Source organism: Peromyscus californicus, unplaced genomic scaffold, assembly GCF_007827085.1.
Source record: "Peromyscus californicus insignis strain IS unplaced genomic scaffold, ASM782708v3 Scaffold_4__1_contigs__length_199733344, whole genome shotgun sequence".
Taxonomy (NCBI): Eukaryota; Metazoa; Chordata; class Mammalia; order Rodentia; family Cricetidae; genus Peromyscus; species Peromyscus californicus.
In genome coordinates, this window is record NW_026294562.1 from 38,802,989 (window position 1) to 38,821,157 (window position 18,169).

General features: G+C 38.9%; 1 protein-coding gene across 1 annotated transcript in view; it reads left to right on the top strand.

Annotated features, from left to right (window-relative positions):
• Positions 1-18,169, top strand: part of Cfap95 (cilia and flagella associated protein 95) — a 97,876-nt gene that overhangs the window by 67,098 nt on the left and 12,609 nt on the right. The window contains exon 5 of the mRNA XM_052713059.1: positions 9,947-10,004. Within this exon, the coding sequence (XP_052569019.1) occupies positions 9,947-10,004 (58 nt within the window). The remainder of the gene's footprint in view (positions 1-9,946; positions 10,005-18,169) is intronic.

Sequence of the window (18,169 nt, forward strand, 5' to 3'; positions counted from 1 at the left end):
AAAAGTATCCTGTTAAGTAAACTATATATACAAAAATGTACTGCACTATCTCATTTATATGTGGACTCTAAAAGGTTGAATTCACAGAAGCAGTTGTACAATGATGCTTACTAGGCACTAGAAGAATGTTGATCAAGGGGTACAAAGTTTCCATCCTGAAGAATGAATAAATTCCAGAGAGTCATTGACCAGTTAGGGGTTGTAGTCAATACTTTAGGATTGCACATGTGAAGTTTGCTAAGAGAGTAGATCATGAGTATTCATACCACAAAAATAAAAGGCACCAGTGGGAAGATATTTTTGTGAGTTTGACTGTATTAATTCACTGTGTCCAAGGACAGCAAAACATCATGTCACGCACCAGAAATATAAGCAATCTTTATTTAAAAAGCAACCACTACAAAGGCCAAGATGAGTGAAAATCTTCAAATTGTCACAATGGGGGAGTTCACACATATCTATCATTTTCTTATGCCCCATGCCAGAGTTCCAGGTAGAAATGACACCTGAGCTGCCAGATCAATGGGATAAAAAGATAATCTAAGCAGAGCATATAGGCCCCCCTTTCCTTGCCTATGTTGGGGTGAGCCTACCGTCATAGTGTAAGCTATATAGTTGTCATTTACAAAGTATTTATAATCACTTGAAGTCTTCAGCTTCTCTCAGTGGATAGAACGTCTTTAAGGTAGAGATAGAGTTTAAATTCAATAAGGACTTTCTAGAATTACAGAAACCTTTGCTGCTGTCTATATTTAAGCCTGCGCTTTCATTTCCATAAAGTAATACTTAAACCTGGGTGCTTTATTCTTTCAAATGGCTTCCAAAATTTATTAGGCTTGAGGCAATTCTTCCAACATACCCATTTGATGACTGTCTACTTTGCAGCAGGAAAAATTGACATTGGTAGTATAGATCCAAAAGATATCATTTGTCTGATATCTGAGGCAAGAGAAGTAATCAGTCCTGGTGCATTGGTAAGCAATCAGCTAAAAGTAATAGAAAACTTAGCTAGTAGTTCCTGAGTAATTAAGGGATACATTTGGCCACCTGGTATGAACTCTAAGAGCAAGGAGTCCAAGGCTGGAATGATGCTAAGCAACATCTTAAGGGATCTGAGATGAGCTACTTTTCATCTTTATAGCCTCAGGGTGGTTCCTATGCTGCAAACACGAAGCTGTTCTAGAAGGGACAAAGTGACGAGCTGAATGGCAGTCCTCTCTAGAATCTTCATCCCATACCTCATGACAGACTCTGGCAGGGTCACCTTGACTGCAATATTGTTTTAGGCTTCTAGGTAGAGAAAAACGAGAGGGCAGGCTGGAATAGTGTTGAATGGACCAACTTGCAAGGTGTTGCATGCTGTGAGTAAACAGGATATAAGGGAGCAATGTAACTCAGTTTGGGAAGGTTAGGAGAAGCTTCCAGATAGAAGAGACCCCTGAACTGCTAGACCAATATGAGAAAAGGACATTCTTCAGCAGAAGATATAGGACATGTGGAGACAGGGCCCATCATGAGTGAGTCTACATTCATGACAGCGGAGTGAGCAGGGCCTGAAAACGGTGTGAAGAATTTGGGTTTGATCATGTCAGTGATGGGAAAGGTTTTCAAGCACAGGGAAAACATCAGATATTGATGTTTCAGAAAGCACAAAACTGGTAGACCACTGAGGCTGCCGTCAGGAGACTCTTGTATGTCTCAAGGGAAGACGAAACAAGATCCCACTCTTTGACAATGACAGTGTGGCAGGAGAGAAGGGTGCAGCTTTTTGATGCATTGAGAAAGAACTGACATTTACCAGACCGCTGGCTGATTATGGGGGTGAGGTGGCTTCAGGTTGGTTCCTAGCCTTCTTGCTTAAGCTTCCAGAGGGGCATGAGGCCATGAGCTGAGGCAGCATCAGAAGCTTGGAGACTGAGACTGGAGAACAGACAGATCCAGCCCCAGTTGCTAATATCAGTATCAAAGTTGGTTCCCCTTCCCTCCCCCATCCCAGCCTGTCCCTTTCATCCATTCTCCAGCTTACAGATGAATACTCTCTTTTAGTAATGTCATTGCAGGATACTTTAGATGCTACAACAATTCTCACCAAACAGGACTCAGTAGGATGTGGTAACTTTCCAAAAAACAGGAAGGGACCTAGAAAGCAGTAGAATTTGACTTTTATTTTGTCTGGTTCAGTTGATGGCAGAGTGTTTCACCAATCAATACACTGTGTTTCATGCTTAATTATGTATACCACACCTTGTCCTTCAGAACTTCCACAGGTTTTGTCTGCAGTCTGTCCTTCCTATCAGCCATCCAAGGTCATTTGGGTGAGGTTGTTCTTAACTGTGTAGAAGAAGAAATTAAAGCATGTGTCTGATTCCCCGTTAATTAATCCACTTATCTATTCCATAAATATTTATGAAATAAATATGAATGGGAGGTGTTTTGATTCAGAGTGTTTAAGTGACTGTCTGAATGTTCCAGAATGGCTTAAGGGCAAAGCATAAAGGAGAAAGAAAACTTGGGTCATATCACTGTGTTCCTGATAGGAGGGGAAGAATGCTTATAAAGATGCTAGGGATTTTTAAGCCAGTACTGGCTTTGGATCAGGAGTAACAGTAGATTCCAATTGTCCTGCAGTTCATCATTCATCTCCATCACGTACTCATGAACTTTTTAGGAGGTAGTTTCTAAAAATCTGCCTGTATTCGGAAGCTGTTGAACAGCTACTGAATTCCATCTGGCTTAATCAGAAGGAAGAAGAAGGAAGAAATGACCAGGGCATTCATATCAGCTCAATACACAATTGGCAGAGGAAGTCAGTGTCTCGTGTCTCAGACTAGTCTCCAACTTGTCATGCTGCCAAGGATGGCCTTATCTCCCTCCACCCCCCAAGTCTGGTATTATAGATAGACTCGTACCATTGCATCTAGATCGACATGCAATGTAAAAGAAAATGATGCTTATGAATAGGATTTGATTTCCCAGAGTGCAAAAATCTTCCACTTCTCACCCATAATATGGAGACCCATGGCTGCCAGTAGCTAGACTTGTCTTAATAAGTCTTTTTAAAAAAATCAATTATTTGTTTCTTTGAGTCACTCATATTTAAAAGACACCATATGATATGGTAAGTCCATTGTATGCTTGTTCTACCTCTTGGGAAAGGAGGTAAGAAAATAGCTCCCCTTGCCTTAGACAAAATAGAAAACAAGCAATAAACTTTGAGGGTTTTGCAAGCTAGGAGAACTCTGTGGGTTGGGGTGCATCATCTTATCACCCATTCCCATTTTCACCTCATGTTAATGCACATGTAGGTATTTTAACTAATGTCATGGATCTAATGATAAATATCAGCCTTGCTCATCTCAGAAAACATCTTTAGTTATTCTCTGCACCTGTTAAAGGTCAATGAGGGTATGTGTGGCAAATTGTGGGTGATACTGGATGAAAGCCAGCTGTCCAACTTCCAGACATCCTGACAGCGTAGCATTGCCCTCATGAATCTACCAGCATCTGGTCTTCAGTTTTATACTTCCAGAAAGGCCGTTTTTAATCTGTGCTTCAGCATTTATCTGACTCATGGAGACTGATTTGTGCTTATAACTTTCTCTCTCTCTCTCTCTCTCTCTCTCTCTCTCTCTCTGTGTGTATGTGTGTGTGTGTGTGTGTGTGTGAGAGAGAGAGAGAGAGAGAGAGAGAGAGAGAGAGAGAGAGAGAGAGAGAGAGAGAGAATTCTAATTAGTTAATTTATAATGAGAAATAAAAATTTCAAACACACCAGACAGCCTAATGAAAGCATTCTCCCTCTGTGGAAACCATATGGGAAGCCAGCTTTTGATCAGAATGTTTGGACTCAGAGCAAGGGGAATTGGTTATATGATTACAGTGATTAATGGCCACAGACTCTACACTTGCAGTTGTAGGTGACAGAGACACAAGGTCATTTTAGGCAAAGAGAAAGTTTGTTAAAAGACTCCATGGCACAATTGGAAAGTCTGTGGGGGAGCCTGCATTCAGGACTCCAATCCTCAGCATCGTCTTCCTGTTAGCTTCTTCCATGAGGTGGAGACACTACATTCTATGGCTCCTGTCACAGAAGAGTGACTGACCTTCTGCTAAGTTGCTATCAAGTTTCTACTAAGGGAAATCCCAAAGGAAATCCTTGATACTGTGGGTGTGGATCTGACTTTGGGCCTATCAGCTCTAGATAGGGAAGGGACTTCAAGTCACTGTAGGCTGCCATTGAGTCTGATTAGGGTACTGACACCGAGGTCCTCCAGCTTGACTCTAGACCTGACAGATCTGCCTATAACCCCAGGTTCACAGGATTCTTGACACTGGTAAGTTCCAGGAGTATAGGGATACTTATTCTTTCATACCTTCAAAACATTATAAAGGTTTTTAAGTAATAATCTAATGGAGATAAAATGGTACTGCACCATTTCATTTTGCATTTCACCAATTACTGGATTTATTATCTAACAGCAATGAGCCTTCCTGACTTTTTGCGAATTGCCTATGTGTTACCTTGGTCAATTTTCCTTTGGTATTTTTTTTTTACCATTGATTTACAAGAGTTTAAAATTTTTTATTTGGATATTAATTCTGTCTTGGTAAAATTTATGCAAATATCTTCTGTAACTTTCCTTGTAACTTTATGTATGGTATTGTTTAGCCAGTACAAGTAGAGACATACTATATGAAACGCCAAACTTACATGTTGCCACTCTTTGCTAGTACAAGGGTAAACTGCTTTGTATGTGATCTTGTATCTGACAACCTTTTTGGGACTTGCTTGGTACATTTTGTGGATTCTCTTGGATTTTTTAATCTTTTCAACTTTGGGAAGTAAAATTTCTCATTCCCACTCAATTGTTGTAGGACACTCATTTTTTTTTTAATTTCATTTCCTAGGCTCTGCAGTACATCTTAGAAGCTGCCCATCTCTTTTCTGACACCCATGCACTACTTGTAACGTAAGACTAGCTATTGTTACAGCATCATGTTGTTCATTGCTTAGTCATTATGCCCTTTCTATCATAGCTGCACAGCCATGCACAGCCATGCACAGTCATGCACAGCCATGCACAGCAGCTTGATTTCTGAGCTCTGGAGTCTATCCTGCTGGCTTATTTGTATACTTCTGAAGCAACAGCACTGTCTTAATTGTTGTGACTTCATACTGCTCCTTTGTACCTTGGTGGAGTTTAATCGTCCATTCTTCTTCTCCAAATTGTCATCATTACATTGGCATTTTATAGAATTCTATGTCTATTAGAATTTTTTGCCAAGTTCCAAGAAATACTTTGTGTTTTGATTCATGACACTTCATCAGTTAGATGGAATAATGATCACCATCAATGATTCTTCTCATTCTTAAGTAAGAAATTATTCTATAACCAACAAATTTTTGTAAATTTCCCTTTGTATATGTGTTATATAGCTTTGGTTATATGTATCCTTCTAGGAAATTTAGAGAATGTGTTACAATTGTGAGAGTTTTCCACTTATATGTTGCCACTCTTTGTTTACTAGTACAAGGGTAAACAACTTCGTATAATGATCTTGTATCTGACAACCTTGTTGGGACTTGCTTGGTACATTTTGTGGATTCTCTTGGATTTTTTGATCTTTTCAACTCTGGGAAGTAAAATTCTGCATTCCCACTCAATTATTGTAGGCCACTCATTTTTTTGTTTCATTTTCTAGGTTCTGCAGCACATCTTTAAATAGAAAGGCTCAGTCAGTGGTTGGGAGCATTTCTGGAAGAAAGGATCTTTATGAGCTTAATTTTGATTCTCACTGTTTTTCTTATAGTAATGTTACCTATTTCTGCTTCTTTTAATTGTTGGATTTTCCTGGACTAGCGAGAATCACAGGTAATCCCACCCAGGTAATCCTACTGAGGGAAATGAGAAGTGTTGGACATTTGCTCATTATCTTAGTTCAAGAGTGCCATCTTCTGTTAGACCACTGAAGCAATGTTTGATTGACACTGGGGCGGGGTGAGAAGTAGGGAGCCTGCTCATGCTGTGATGCTGTCTCACAGTTCCAGCATCCTTAATTTCTGGTGTTTAGTTTTTCAATTTTCTTGACTGTCTTGGTTGTCTCTCTCTGTTCTAGAAACAGTGCCTTCACAGAACTGTTGTTCTGGTCCTTCCTGCTGGAAAACTGTGGTTCAATTTCTCTGATCTCAGTATCTCCCCTGCCAGGGTAGGATGATATTTCTGGAGGTGATGTCTGTGGTGTTCTGCCTAACCACAGGCACTTGTCACTATCTGTCTTCCTCTAATCCCTGCCAACACTCTGGTCCAGTGTGGGATTTGGTCTAGCCCTGTGGACAGGATTGTTAAAACTTAGTCACACACAAATTGAAACTTAGAGTAAAAAATCAATACTATTACAAATGTAAAAGTTCCATCTGGCTTTTATTTATAATTCTAGAATCAGAAAATACCTCATCCTATAAAATAAGAGTGTTCTGATGAGCTGAGTGGACAAGGCTGTTTTGATAGATAGTGCTGAAGAAAGCAGAAACAAAGGAGCTGAATTGGCTGCTTTAGGTTTTTTTCCTTGTAAAGGTAAAATGGGATGGATCCCCCATCTCCTTGAAATATCATATGAGCAACTTAGTTGGGGCTGGCTGGCACAGAATTTAGCATGAACAGTTCCACTTTGATTTGGTCTGTTGGGTCTGGTCCAGGAGTGCCTATGAATTTATTTCAAGTACTATTTTTCATGCTCCATTATGTTCTCCTTAGGGATGAGTGTGTAACTTAATTCTCTTTGTTGTTGACCTGTCTTTGTTTGTGGTTTTGGAGGGTATGGGTAGATTTAGGATTAAGAAACCAATGGTGGAAGGATGTTTTACAGTCTTCCTCTCACTGTAGATTTATCGCTTATCTTTGGGGATCCTGCCTTTCTCTGCTTTATATAGCTTATACATTTAGAGTCCTAGGCATATTATTGGTAAGTTGCTCTTTTAATCATGAGTAATGGTCCCTATAAACTAGTGATTTTTAAAATTTTGTCTTTTACATATGCTATTACCAGAAGAAAATATCTCTTGGCTAATACTTGTACGTGTGTTTGCATATTTTTACTTTCAAGATTGCCTTGAAAATAATTTTTGTTAAGTATTAAAGCATACAGATGGACCTTTAAGAAGTTGTGTGATATTCAATTTAAGGCCAAAAAGTCTTAAATCCCTCACTTTTTATTGAGATTGCTAAGTTTTTCCTACTCTTTTAGTTTGTTTGTCCTTCCTTCCTTCCTTCCTTCCTTCCTTCCTTCCTTCCTTCCTTCCTTCCTTCCTTCCTTCCTTTCTAAGTTGGTCTTTAAAATTTCATTTACTGATTTGAAAGTTAAGAAGTTGAACATCTGATTCATTATAATTTTTAATTATCCTTTGACAATTTCATGTGTGTATACAATTTATCTTAATCACATCCAACCTCATCACTAGCCCTGGATCCCCTGCCATATATCTCCCTTCCACCTTCATTTTGTTTTCTGCTTTTGTTCCCTCTCCCTCCTCATCCCTCTCCTATTTTTATAGCGACCCCACTGACCACTGAGCCCACTTAGTGCTGCCTCAGTTCTCATTAGTGTGAGGCCACCCACCAGAGCGTGGCCACAGCCACAAAGAGGAATGCTGGCCTTCCTCTCCCAGCAGCCCCAGAGCCAGCAGCTCTTCTCCCATTCATGCTACAATGTTGACTGACTTGTTCTTGTGCAGGGCTTATGCTAGGAACCACAGCTGCTGTGATTCATCAATGCGGTGACTATGTCATGTTCAGAAGGTAGCGTTGAACAGGACTCCTCCCCATCTTCAAGATCTTAAATCCTTTCTATCCTTCTTCTGGGATGTCCTCTGAGCCTTGTGGGAGGGGGCTGATCCTTAGCACTTTTGACCAGTTAGGAGACTCTGCATTGTCTGCTACCCACTGCAAAAAAGAAGCATCTCTGACTGAGGTTGAGAGCTGCACTGCTTTATGGGCATAAACATAAACATTTACAAGGCAGTTTGACAATATGCTTACTTAGCAAAACAATAGTAGGTTCCCTCCTGGGGCCTTTGACCTTCACACCCATGGGTTTTTACCAGGTTTCCAGAACCAGGCATGGAGTCCCTCCTGTGGAGCAGACCTCATTCCAACGTGCAAGTTATTGGTTATTCTTATAACGGTCATGCCCTATTGCTCCAGTAGGGAGGTTGGTGTTTTAGGATACAGAATACACTATCAGTAAGTCCACTGATGGCTTTTCTCCCCAAGTGACCTATGTAGCATCTTCCAGGGCTATGAGAGCTATCCAACATGAAGAATATCCAGGTTGGTTCTTGTTTGGTTTCCTCTATGTTCTTCAGCCAAAGTGTATTGTGTCTTCAGCAGTGTGATCTTACCATCTAGCTATAGTGGACAATAAAGAGCTGTAGCAGTAGTGTGAGTTGTTTTGGGGCCTCTGGGGCCTCCCTGACCAATAACTTCAAAGGGGGTATCCAACACAATACAATTTTCATTTAATATCCCCTGTCTTCTGGACGAAGCACTGGTCCCCCTTGCAGGCTCCCTATGTTCAAACTTCTTCTTTAGTTGTATATTTTTAAATTAGTTTACAAAGCAGTGGGTTTTCATAAGGCTTCTTCATAAAGTCTTAGTTTTAGTTAATCCTCCCCTCCACCATCTTCCTCTTCATCCCTTTGTCCCCACTAAGACCTAACTACTATCATGCATTTCACATCTGTAGATTCAACCAATCATAGACTGAAAATAATTGAAAGAAAAACAACTCTTTGCTGAACATGTACAGACTTAAAAAAAATTATTGTTCCTGAAACCATGTAGTGTCCAAGCTATTTACTTAGCATTTACATTATGCTAAGTAGTATAAGCAATCTAGAGATGACTTACAATGTGTATGAGGATGTACATGTGCTATACACAAATACACATTTACGGAAGGGACTTGAGCACCCATAGATTTTGGTATCTACTGGGGTCTTCCTCCAAAATGCAGGGAAGACTGTATTCTCATAACTCTCAGGCTCCCAGGTGCTGCTGCTGCTGCTCAGGAAGCATCATGAAATTACCACGTGACTAAATCTACCACCTGTACCCATTTGCCTACCTGAGTTGGATTTTGTTATTTTGAGATTTTTGTTGAATGCTCTTGCTTTCCAAAGAAACTAGATATTTTCTTTGACCATCCATTCCTATAATATTGCAGGGAACACAAGTGCAGCTTTATTTCTATAGAAGAACATCTTCTCCCTTATCCAAAGCTCTAAACAGAGAAACGCTTGTAAGTTTCTCTGGGCTCCTAACTGGGGTTTTTCTAGTCTCTCTATTATGGAAGTACAGTAAATCCAGGATCACTTCTCTTGTTCATTACCAGTAGTTAAAACTCTTCTCTGTAGGCTTAGGGTGTCAGCTTTTGTGATTCCCATAGCATGTGTCTTTTCATCAGCACCCCAAGGGCTTCCTTTTGAGCTTGGCTAGGCTTATATATTTGGCTGAAGGCATATGATTCATCTAACATTTCTGTGTGTTTAGGAGGTGGGGGAGGGTCCTGGGGATAGTCTGTGATTTCAGCCACCTAGGTGTCTTCCAGATCTCTTTAGTTATCATCTGGCAGAGAATGTAGGACATGGAGTCAAAAAGATCTTGAGGTAGGAAATGGGTGATGTAGGGAATCTGGGAAATATAGAGCACCTAAGATGTGGACATGGGACTTGGTAGCTATAGGTGTTGATAGTATAGGCTCACAGAAGGTTGTAAGGATTTGGAAGTAATTGAAGGAATGCTTGCTAGGGATAGGCAATACTGTGAAGATGCCTGGGAAGACTGGACTTAAACACTATCAGTGCCAATCTTTATTGAAATGTTTGTTTCATGTCAGTGTTTTTTTTGGGGGGGGGAGTTATTCTTTTTCTGACATCTTGGCTTCTCCTTAGGTGTGCTTTAACAACATACTCTGAAGACTATACGCCACAGTATAATTATCCACCACCTGTGAGTACAAGAATCCTATTCTAACTCTACTCCTGTAGGTGACTCGTCACATGTAGTACATAAGTGGAGAGAAGGGATTACTGAGACTTATAATGTCTTGTATTTATTAAGAAATACTTGCTGCTTGTAAGAATCAATGATGTTTTATATCTATGATTTATTTTTGGAAATTAATGGATTTTTTAAGGGAGAAAATATCTAGGGTTCGAAGTATTTAAGACATATTAATCATTTTCCCCCTTGCTTATTTATTGTCTCCACCCTGAATTGAACTTGCAGGGAATGAAAATCACCTTTCTATTTACTTTTATCTTATGAGCACATAGAAGTATGGAACTTAATTCAGCTCTGGGAAATGGAGTGCTGATTTTTTTGAAGTCTACTTTATAGCTGGAATATATTTATATTTTAACGATTAAACAACAGGACAAGAGGGCAAGGCCTCACATTTAAGTTACTTGAGTAGCCAGTGAAAAGTCTTAGGCTGATCTCACATATGAAGAGTTGGGGTGAGAAAGGGGGTGTAGAGATGGGGATGGGGGTGGGGGGCGGGGAAGAGAAAATATACAAGAGAAACTAAATAAAAGTGGCTTCCTACTGGCTTTACCTTGGGCATCTTAACCAGTAAAATATCTATGAGATAAAATTAAAATATTTAACTACTGACAAAGAAGATTTAAAAGTGCCATTATTGTCTCAAATAGTGGGGTTATCTACTATTAGAAGAGCCAAGATATATTAAACTGTGAAGTAACAGGATGAACAAAATAAAAATTTTCCATCTGGGGGGTGGTGGCACACGCCTTTAATCTCAGCACTGAGGAGGCAGAAGCAGGCAGATCTCTGTGAGTTCAAGGCCAGTCTGGTCTCCAAACCAAGTTCCAAGAATGCCAGAGCTGTTACACATGGAAACCCTGTCTCGAAAAAACAAAACAAAGCAATTTTTTTCTTCATGCAACACTAGTCAGTAAATTGTAAAAGATGAAAGCATACAAATAAAGCAACACAACATAAAATAATTTCTTGGAGAGAATTTTTCCAAGCCCAATGCAAGAAATGTGGTGACTTAGTACCCCATCCCCCCCAAAAAAAACCCCAAATTTTCTTCCTGTAGAGGCTCCTCTATTACCAAGAGATTGTTTCTCTGTCTCCAGAATCAGAGCTGTCAGGTGACTGAATTGGTCATCAGAACATGACAAAAAGGACCTTGTACTAGCTACTTCATCTTTTACAGGCTGAGTGACCGGGCTACTGTTAAAGGAGGGTGGGGAAGGGACACTGAAGGGTTTGGCTTGAGGTAGAGGAAACAGTCTCAGGTATCCATCTTGGTTAAGGCGGGAGTTGATTTACAGCTTCTGTTGGCTCCAGCTACTGTGGACTCAAGGGAGGAAGGAGTTACTGAGTTTATTCACTTACTTGCTAACAGCAAAAACAAAGATCCCAAGAGCTGATACAGGAATAGTGACTGAAAGAGACAAGACTGAAAAACTGATTATAAATGAGATGTGTAAGTTTAATATAACTAAAACCTCAATGGAGTTTTGCTTTGTATCAGAATTGAACATTGTAAGAATTATGTGAAAGAACAAATAGACTAAGCAAATAGAAAAATGTTTTGAAAAAGTTGCAAAACCAATTTAGCTTTTACTAGTTTAGAGAAACAAAATTTATGATACTATCTTTATCGTATGTTACTTTCTTGCTATCCTATTTCCTTTTGAAAATAACTCTTAATCCATAACAACAGAAAATATGATAGCTTATGGATGGATATTTTTAACACATACAGAAACAATTATTGCAAGAGAATTGTTAAAGGCCTTAAAGAAATGAACAATGAACATGTATAGATAATTCATATGGTTGGAAATACAATTAACCAAATAAATATAGGTAAAAGATAGAATTTAAAAGTAAGAAATATGAGTTAAATTAAGAATTTTTGCTAATAAAATTCACAATATTTTTTAAAAAGATGAGACTGGGATAAGGATGGGAGGAGATGGATAGTTTTGTTTGGTGTTAGGCAGGGATACATTATTTCATCTTCCTGGGAAGGAGTTTGCCAGTTTATATTAGGTTACTATTTAACCCTATAAGTCTCATTTAAGAAAATTTCATAAAAGAAAAATAATTCAAAATTAGGATAAAGCCACATATGCTGGTCAGTATATGATTTTTAATAGTAAAACTTGGAGAATGCATGAATATATGTTATTAGGGATAATGTTAATATATTACGATCACAGATGGCATTGTACAGTTTTTATATTGTTCATGAACAGTGCTTAATAAAACATTGAAGGTTAAAAAATTAACATTAATATGTATAGTTCATCAAAACTACATGAAAATGTACATAAAATTAAAAACTTGGAGAAGCTCTCAAAATGTTGGCAAAATTGGCCATTGAATATAAAATTTTGGTGATTTTTTTATCTTTATATATTTTTTAGAATTTTCTAATACAACAGGACTTATAATTTATGATAAAAATTTATAGTCCACATACACATGCCAAAACTTGTTTTCAAAGGCTAATGAGATGGCTGAGTAGGCAAAGGCTTTAGCCATCAGGCCTGACAACCTGAGTTCCCACATGGTGGAAAGGTAGAAGGAGAGGATTTCCACCCAAAAGTTGTCCTCTGACCTCCTCCATACACATCATGATACATGATTTTCCTCTCCACAAGAAATAAACACAAGAAAAAAGCATAAGGAAATACATAATTCCAAAATGAATTTCAGGCCTGTTTTTTTATTTTTCACAAGACCTGGCTCTATCTTTAAACAAAACAAAGCTGTGAGTTCTAATTCCGTGTCTGGTGCTGTGATAAAATACTAACGTGAGTCCTGACTATAGCCCATCAATGTGAGGGAAGTTACAGCAGTGGGAACTTTGAAAGAACCAGTTATATCACATTGTCTTAGTTACTTTTCTCTTGCTGTAGTAAGACACCACACAAATAAGAGTTTATTTGGTGTTTAGTGACAGAGGCTTAGAGTACATGGCTAGAAGCGTGGCAGCAGGCAGGCAGCTCAGCCCTGGAGAAGTAGCTGAGAGCTTACATCATCTTGATCCACAAGTGTGAGACAAAAACAGACAGACAGACAGACAGACAGACACACACACACACACACACACACACACACACACACATACAGAGAGAGAGAGAGATGGGGGCGATAGACAGAGACAGACAGACACACAGAATGGCAAGCATCTTTTGAAACCTTAAAAACTGCTCCCATTGACACATCTCCTCCAACAAGGCCACACCCCTAATCCTTCCCAAACAGTTCCATTAACTGGGAATCAAGTATTCAAACCTATGAGCCTACAGGGGCCATTCTCATTCATGCCAGCACACAGGTGCCCAATGGCTCGAGTTTCCACCTTAAACCTGACAATATTTAATAACCAATTCTAAACAGAGCCAAAACCAGGTTTCTGCTTCATGTCTCATATGGCAGCTAGACCCCGCAAAACGTGGGTTTGAAACTACTGGCGGGTTCCTGGCCTGCGCGTTTGACCGGCAGTATGGCGGCAATAAGGCGTCTGCCACCAGCACATTACGCTGTGTGGTGGATGTAGTCTTTACTAGTATATATATATAAAGAGGTTTCTGGGCTACACACTACTTTGATAAAAACGTAGACCCACTATTTCTGAGAGTTACGGCTCCCAGAGCAGGCGGAAACGGACCACCACCATGTTGGGAAGCTGAAGTGGGTGGAGCCAGCAGCCACAGCGCTGTTTCAGTCTTAGAATGCTGCAGTTTAAAGCAATAGGTTCACAATAAGACTGATTCAGATGGAATAGTTTACAATGTGTGTAAAATGTACATAGGCTTAAAAGAAAAAAAAAGAAATATATACAGTTATATAAACAAATAGTTTTTAAAAATAAAGTCTTTAAAGAAACATTAAAGGTAATAAGCCACGTAAAGATGGCTATCACACAGAGAATCTGGATTATGTTGTCTTTGATATTCATAACTAAAGAAAAACATTTGATTGTAAAAGCTGTTCAGTTATGCCAAAATGTAAATTTTAAAGGTACCTTGACTTCAAATTTTGGATATAAAGATATGTTGCTTTGGAAAAGAGTCTCTGCTTTTGTTTCCACAGAAAGCCAGAGGCTATGGATTTGTTCCAGATTAAGATACATCAGGTTTGACCAGTCAAGACCCCCCTGAAAGGTCTCCAATGACACCATGGCCCAGATGATCCAACATCCAAAACGGTTTCAGGCAACTGGCTCAGATGATACACCCTCACGGACTACTCCATAATCCTAAAATTTTCTTTGTGTCCCCATAAGATACAGCGCCCCCCTCCAGCAGGAAGTAGTAAAAGAAGCTACACCCAAATTCCCAAATATACCAAGCTGGCTTTAGAGATGGAATTGGCTCACTCCCCCTCTAAACCCAGATATATTGCTTAAAAAAAAAATGGTTAAGAGATTCTTGTGTCCCAAATCAGAAGAGCCCTCTGATGTGGGACAGAGAAAAATCAATATTTTTATTTAAAGCAGGTTGATTATAAATACAATCTCTTTCTAAAGAAAAAAGGAGATAGTTTAGATATGATAGGATAAAAGGATAGATTAATGAACCTACTTTTAAAGAGTAACAACTTGTTTAAAATGTTTTACATTGCTATAGATTTTAGTTTATTGATACAAATTTAAACTTAATTTTGTTATACTGTATGTATATTTCTATTCTTGTTTGAGGTATTATGCTTATGTAACTCATTTAAAATTGTAATGGATAATTAAAAAATAGATTAATAGTTAGTCATCTACAATAATCATATTTGTAGCCATGTTAGTTAAGTCTTCTAGGTATACATAGATATATTTCAGATAGATAGGTAGTCTTCAAACACTTCAAAGACCTACAGGATATGGCATTTAAAATGTTTTAAAAATTTAGACTTTCTGGACAGTGAGACATGTCTGCTCCTGACAGCACCGATTTACTTCAGAGAGGAGTATGGGCATCGAAGACACTCCATATGGAGTTTATCTTCACCTTGACAAAAATAGCCATTTGGGCAAGAAATTGTTCTTACCTGGACTTCTGAATCAACTTGACATACAGGACCCATAGAAAGGTGACCACTGAACTTTGCTTGACAAAATGGTCCTTCAGGTTCCTGCTTCACAGAGGAAACTGCCAGACATTCTACAGGACACAGAGAAAAGTGAATAAGAGACTCTAGGCCTGTGGGCTGAAGACAGATGCCCCAACTTTACAAGAGAACTTTGAATGACTGTCCAGGCTGTCAGCTGTCTCTGTCTACCCTACAAGACTCCTAAAAGTTGTTTGCATCTTTCTCCCATTTCTCAGGTAGTATTATATCCTTCTGAGGTCTTTGATGTGGTTAAAGACTAGATACTTACAATTTTCCTTAGTTATGATAAAAGATAAGTTAGATATAAAACCTTAAACTCACAAATATAAGATAGATATCTTCTTTTATATTGTATGTATATTATATTTATATTATATTACTATGTTGAAGTTAAAACCTTCCTTTTTGAAAAAGAAAAAAAGGGAAGTGCTGTGGATATCGCTCTATATAAATAAAGCACTGATTGGCCAGTGACCATGCAGGAAGTATAGGCGGGACAAGGAGAGAGGAGAATTGAGGAAGGAGGAAGGAAAGAGAGACCGGCTGGAGCCACCGCCAGGACAAGGAAGATGTAAAGTACCGGTAAGCCACAAGCCACGTGGCAAAGTAAAGATTAATAGAAATGGGCTGAATATAAGAGTGAGAGCTAGACAATGATAGGCCTGAGCTAATGGCCAAACAGTTTAAATAATGTAAGAGTCTGTGTGTTTATTTTATAAGTGGGCTCCGGGACTGGCGGGACTTGGAGGTGGGAGCTGGAGAAAAATTCTCCAGCTACACACACACATTTACAATTGAAGGCAGATGGGACAAATGCTGCCATGCTACCTGCCTGCTGCTTTTGCTCAGCTAGCTTCCCTCACTCTTCCACAGTTCAGGGTCCAGTCTATAAAATGGTGCTGCACACGTTTAAGGTGGATTTCCTATCTCAATTAACAATAAAGACAAACCTCACAATCATGCCCATATACCAACTCGACCTAGATGATGCTTCAGTAACACTCTATTCCCAGATATTTGAGTAACACAAATTGGTCTTTAAGGGTTTTTAAAACAAAGAAAAGCAACACAAGTTTGAGTGTGTAAGGAAGTGAAGGTGGATCTGGGAGGAGCTGGGAGCGTGAATGTGATCCAAATATATTGTACAAAACTCTCAATTTGGAAAAAAAAAAAAAAAACCTCTCCAAGGTGATTCTATTTTGTGTCAAATTGATAGTGAAAACACCTATTAAAAACAGACACCTAATTAAAAACCCACAAAATACGAAGGAAAAAATATAAAGAATGTGGCTGTGTTCTTGGAGCATGTAAGTGTTTGGCCATTCATGCTTTTCACATTGTCAGCATTCTTGCTAATATTTCTCACTTTGCTCCAAAGTTTCCGTGGTGGCTGCACAGCATGCCAAGGCAGTTGTCTGGCTTTAACTGCAGACTTCTGTTCATTCACTTCTCCTTTGATGCCAAAGTAATTGACTTTGAGGCCTGGTTCTAGCACTGCTTTTCATAACACATTAGTAAGTGTTTACAGTAATATATTGTGATAAGATGTTTTAAATTGTAACAGGCAATGGTTAAAACACAATGGAATAGCACTGAACTCTTACAATGAAATTAACATGCACACAAACAAGTGTATGATTCACAAAATACTGACAAGGAAAGAAGAATATCTGTTACCCTGTTAGAGACTTCACCACGTGATCTTTGCATGCGTTACTTTCTCTACTCATTCAGTCTATAACCTTCACATATGCAATTATTGAACAATTTTGAAAGCGTTTACACTCACATTATTTCAAATGCTTGTGAATTGAGACTTTATTTTTATACTGGTCTCTTACATCAGCTCAACTCATATTTGTAGGGCAGAATGTAGAAAATAAAGGGAATGCAGTTGGTGAAGAACAGAATCAACATTCTTGGGGCGTGTAAGGAGATTCTCTCTTCCATCTCCTATGTTCTGTTGGTAAGGTTTGCCTCTGAGGTTCCTGTTTGAGTTCCTAAATTTTCACTCCCAAATTTCCCTCAGTTTTGGTTTTCTTTATTCTATTTCCACTTTCAGGTTATGTACTGTTTTACTCATTTCCTTCCACTGTTTCTTTATTCATTTCTTCTTTAAAGACCTCTATCATATTCATAAAGGCTATTTTAAATTCTTTGTCTTGTGTTTAAGCTATGTTGCAGTACTCAGGGCCTGCTGTGTAAGGTTTCTGGGTTCTAGATGAGACATATTATCCTGCTGTTATTGATTTTTGTTTTTACATCAGCGTCTAGGCATCTGGGTTTGGATGATTGTCATTCTAGGTGCTGATATGTGGTCTTGTCTTTGTTAGGCGGGTGTTGTTTTCCTTGGTTTCTGTTGCCCCTTCTGGTTCTTAGGAGAGTGTGGTGGCTGTGTGTTGCCTGGCAGGGAAATCCTCTGGATCCTGCCAGGTGTAGCCACTAGGAGTCTGGACAAAATGTGTTTTTAGATATTGGGAGCTGACACTTAGAAATGGGGGTGGGCTGGAAGATGTGATGGAGATTGGATTTGGAGGAAGGGAGAAGTGAAGATCTGTAGTTAGCCTATGTGTTTCCCTCCGAGTTCTCTAACTCTTAAATTCAACGATTTGATATGATGTGACTCTGTCTCATTGATTCTGTCCCATTATAAATCTCATGACCAGGTGACCTTCTGGAGTAAAGACTTTGGCAGACATTTCATTCTGTCAGTTTGAAAACTGGATAATCTTTTAATTCCCCCATGCACCTGCTAAGTCACTAATATTCTAGGACTGTATTATAGGAAAGTCAGGTTCTGAAGTGCCATAGTTTTCCCACAAAAAGATGTTACCATTGTTCTAATTGCCATGTTCCTCCTAACAGTAGTTAGGTACCATACACCTTTGCCTCTAGCTCAGTTCTGTTTCAGAGAATTTGGGGTTAGGAGAGATTTTACTTTCTTCTTCTCAGTTGTTGGATTTCTGCAGAAAACACGTGGTTTTTATAAAGGAGAAAAATATTTTAAAAATTGAGATCCTTAG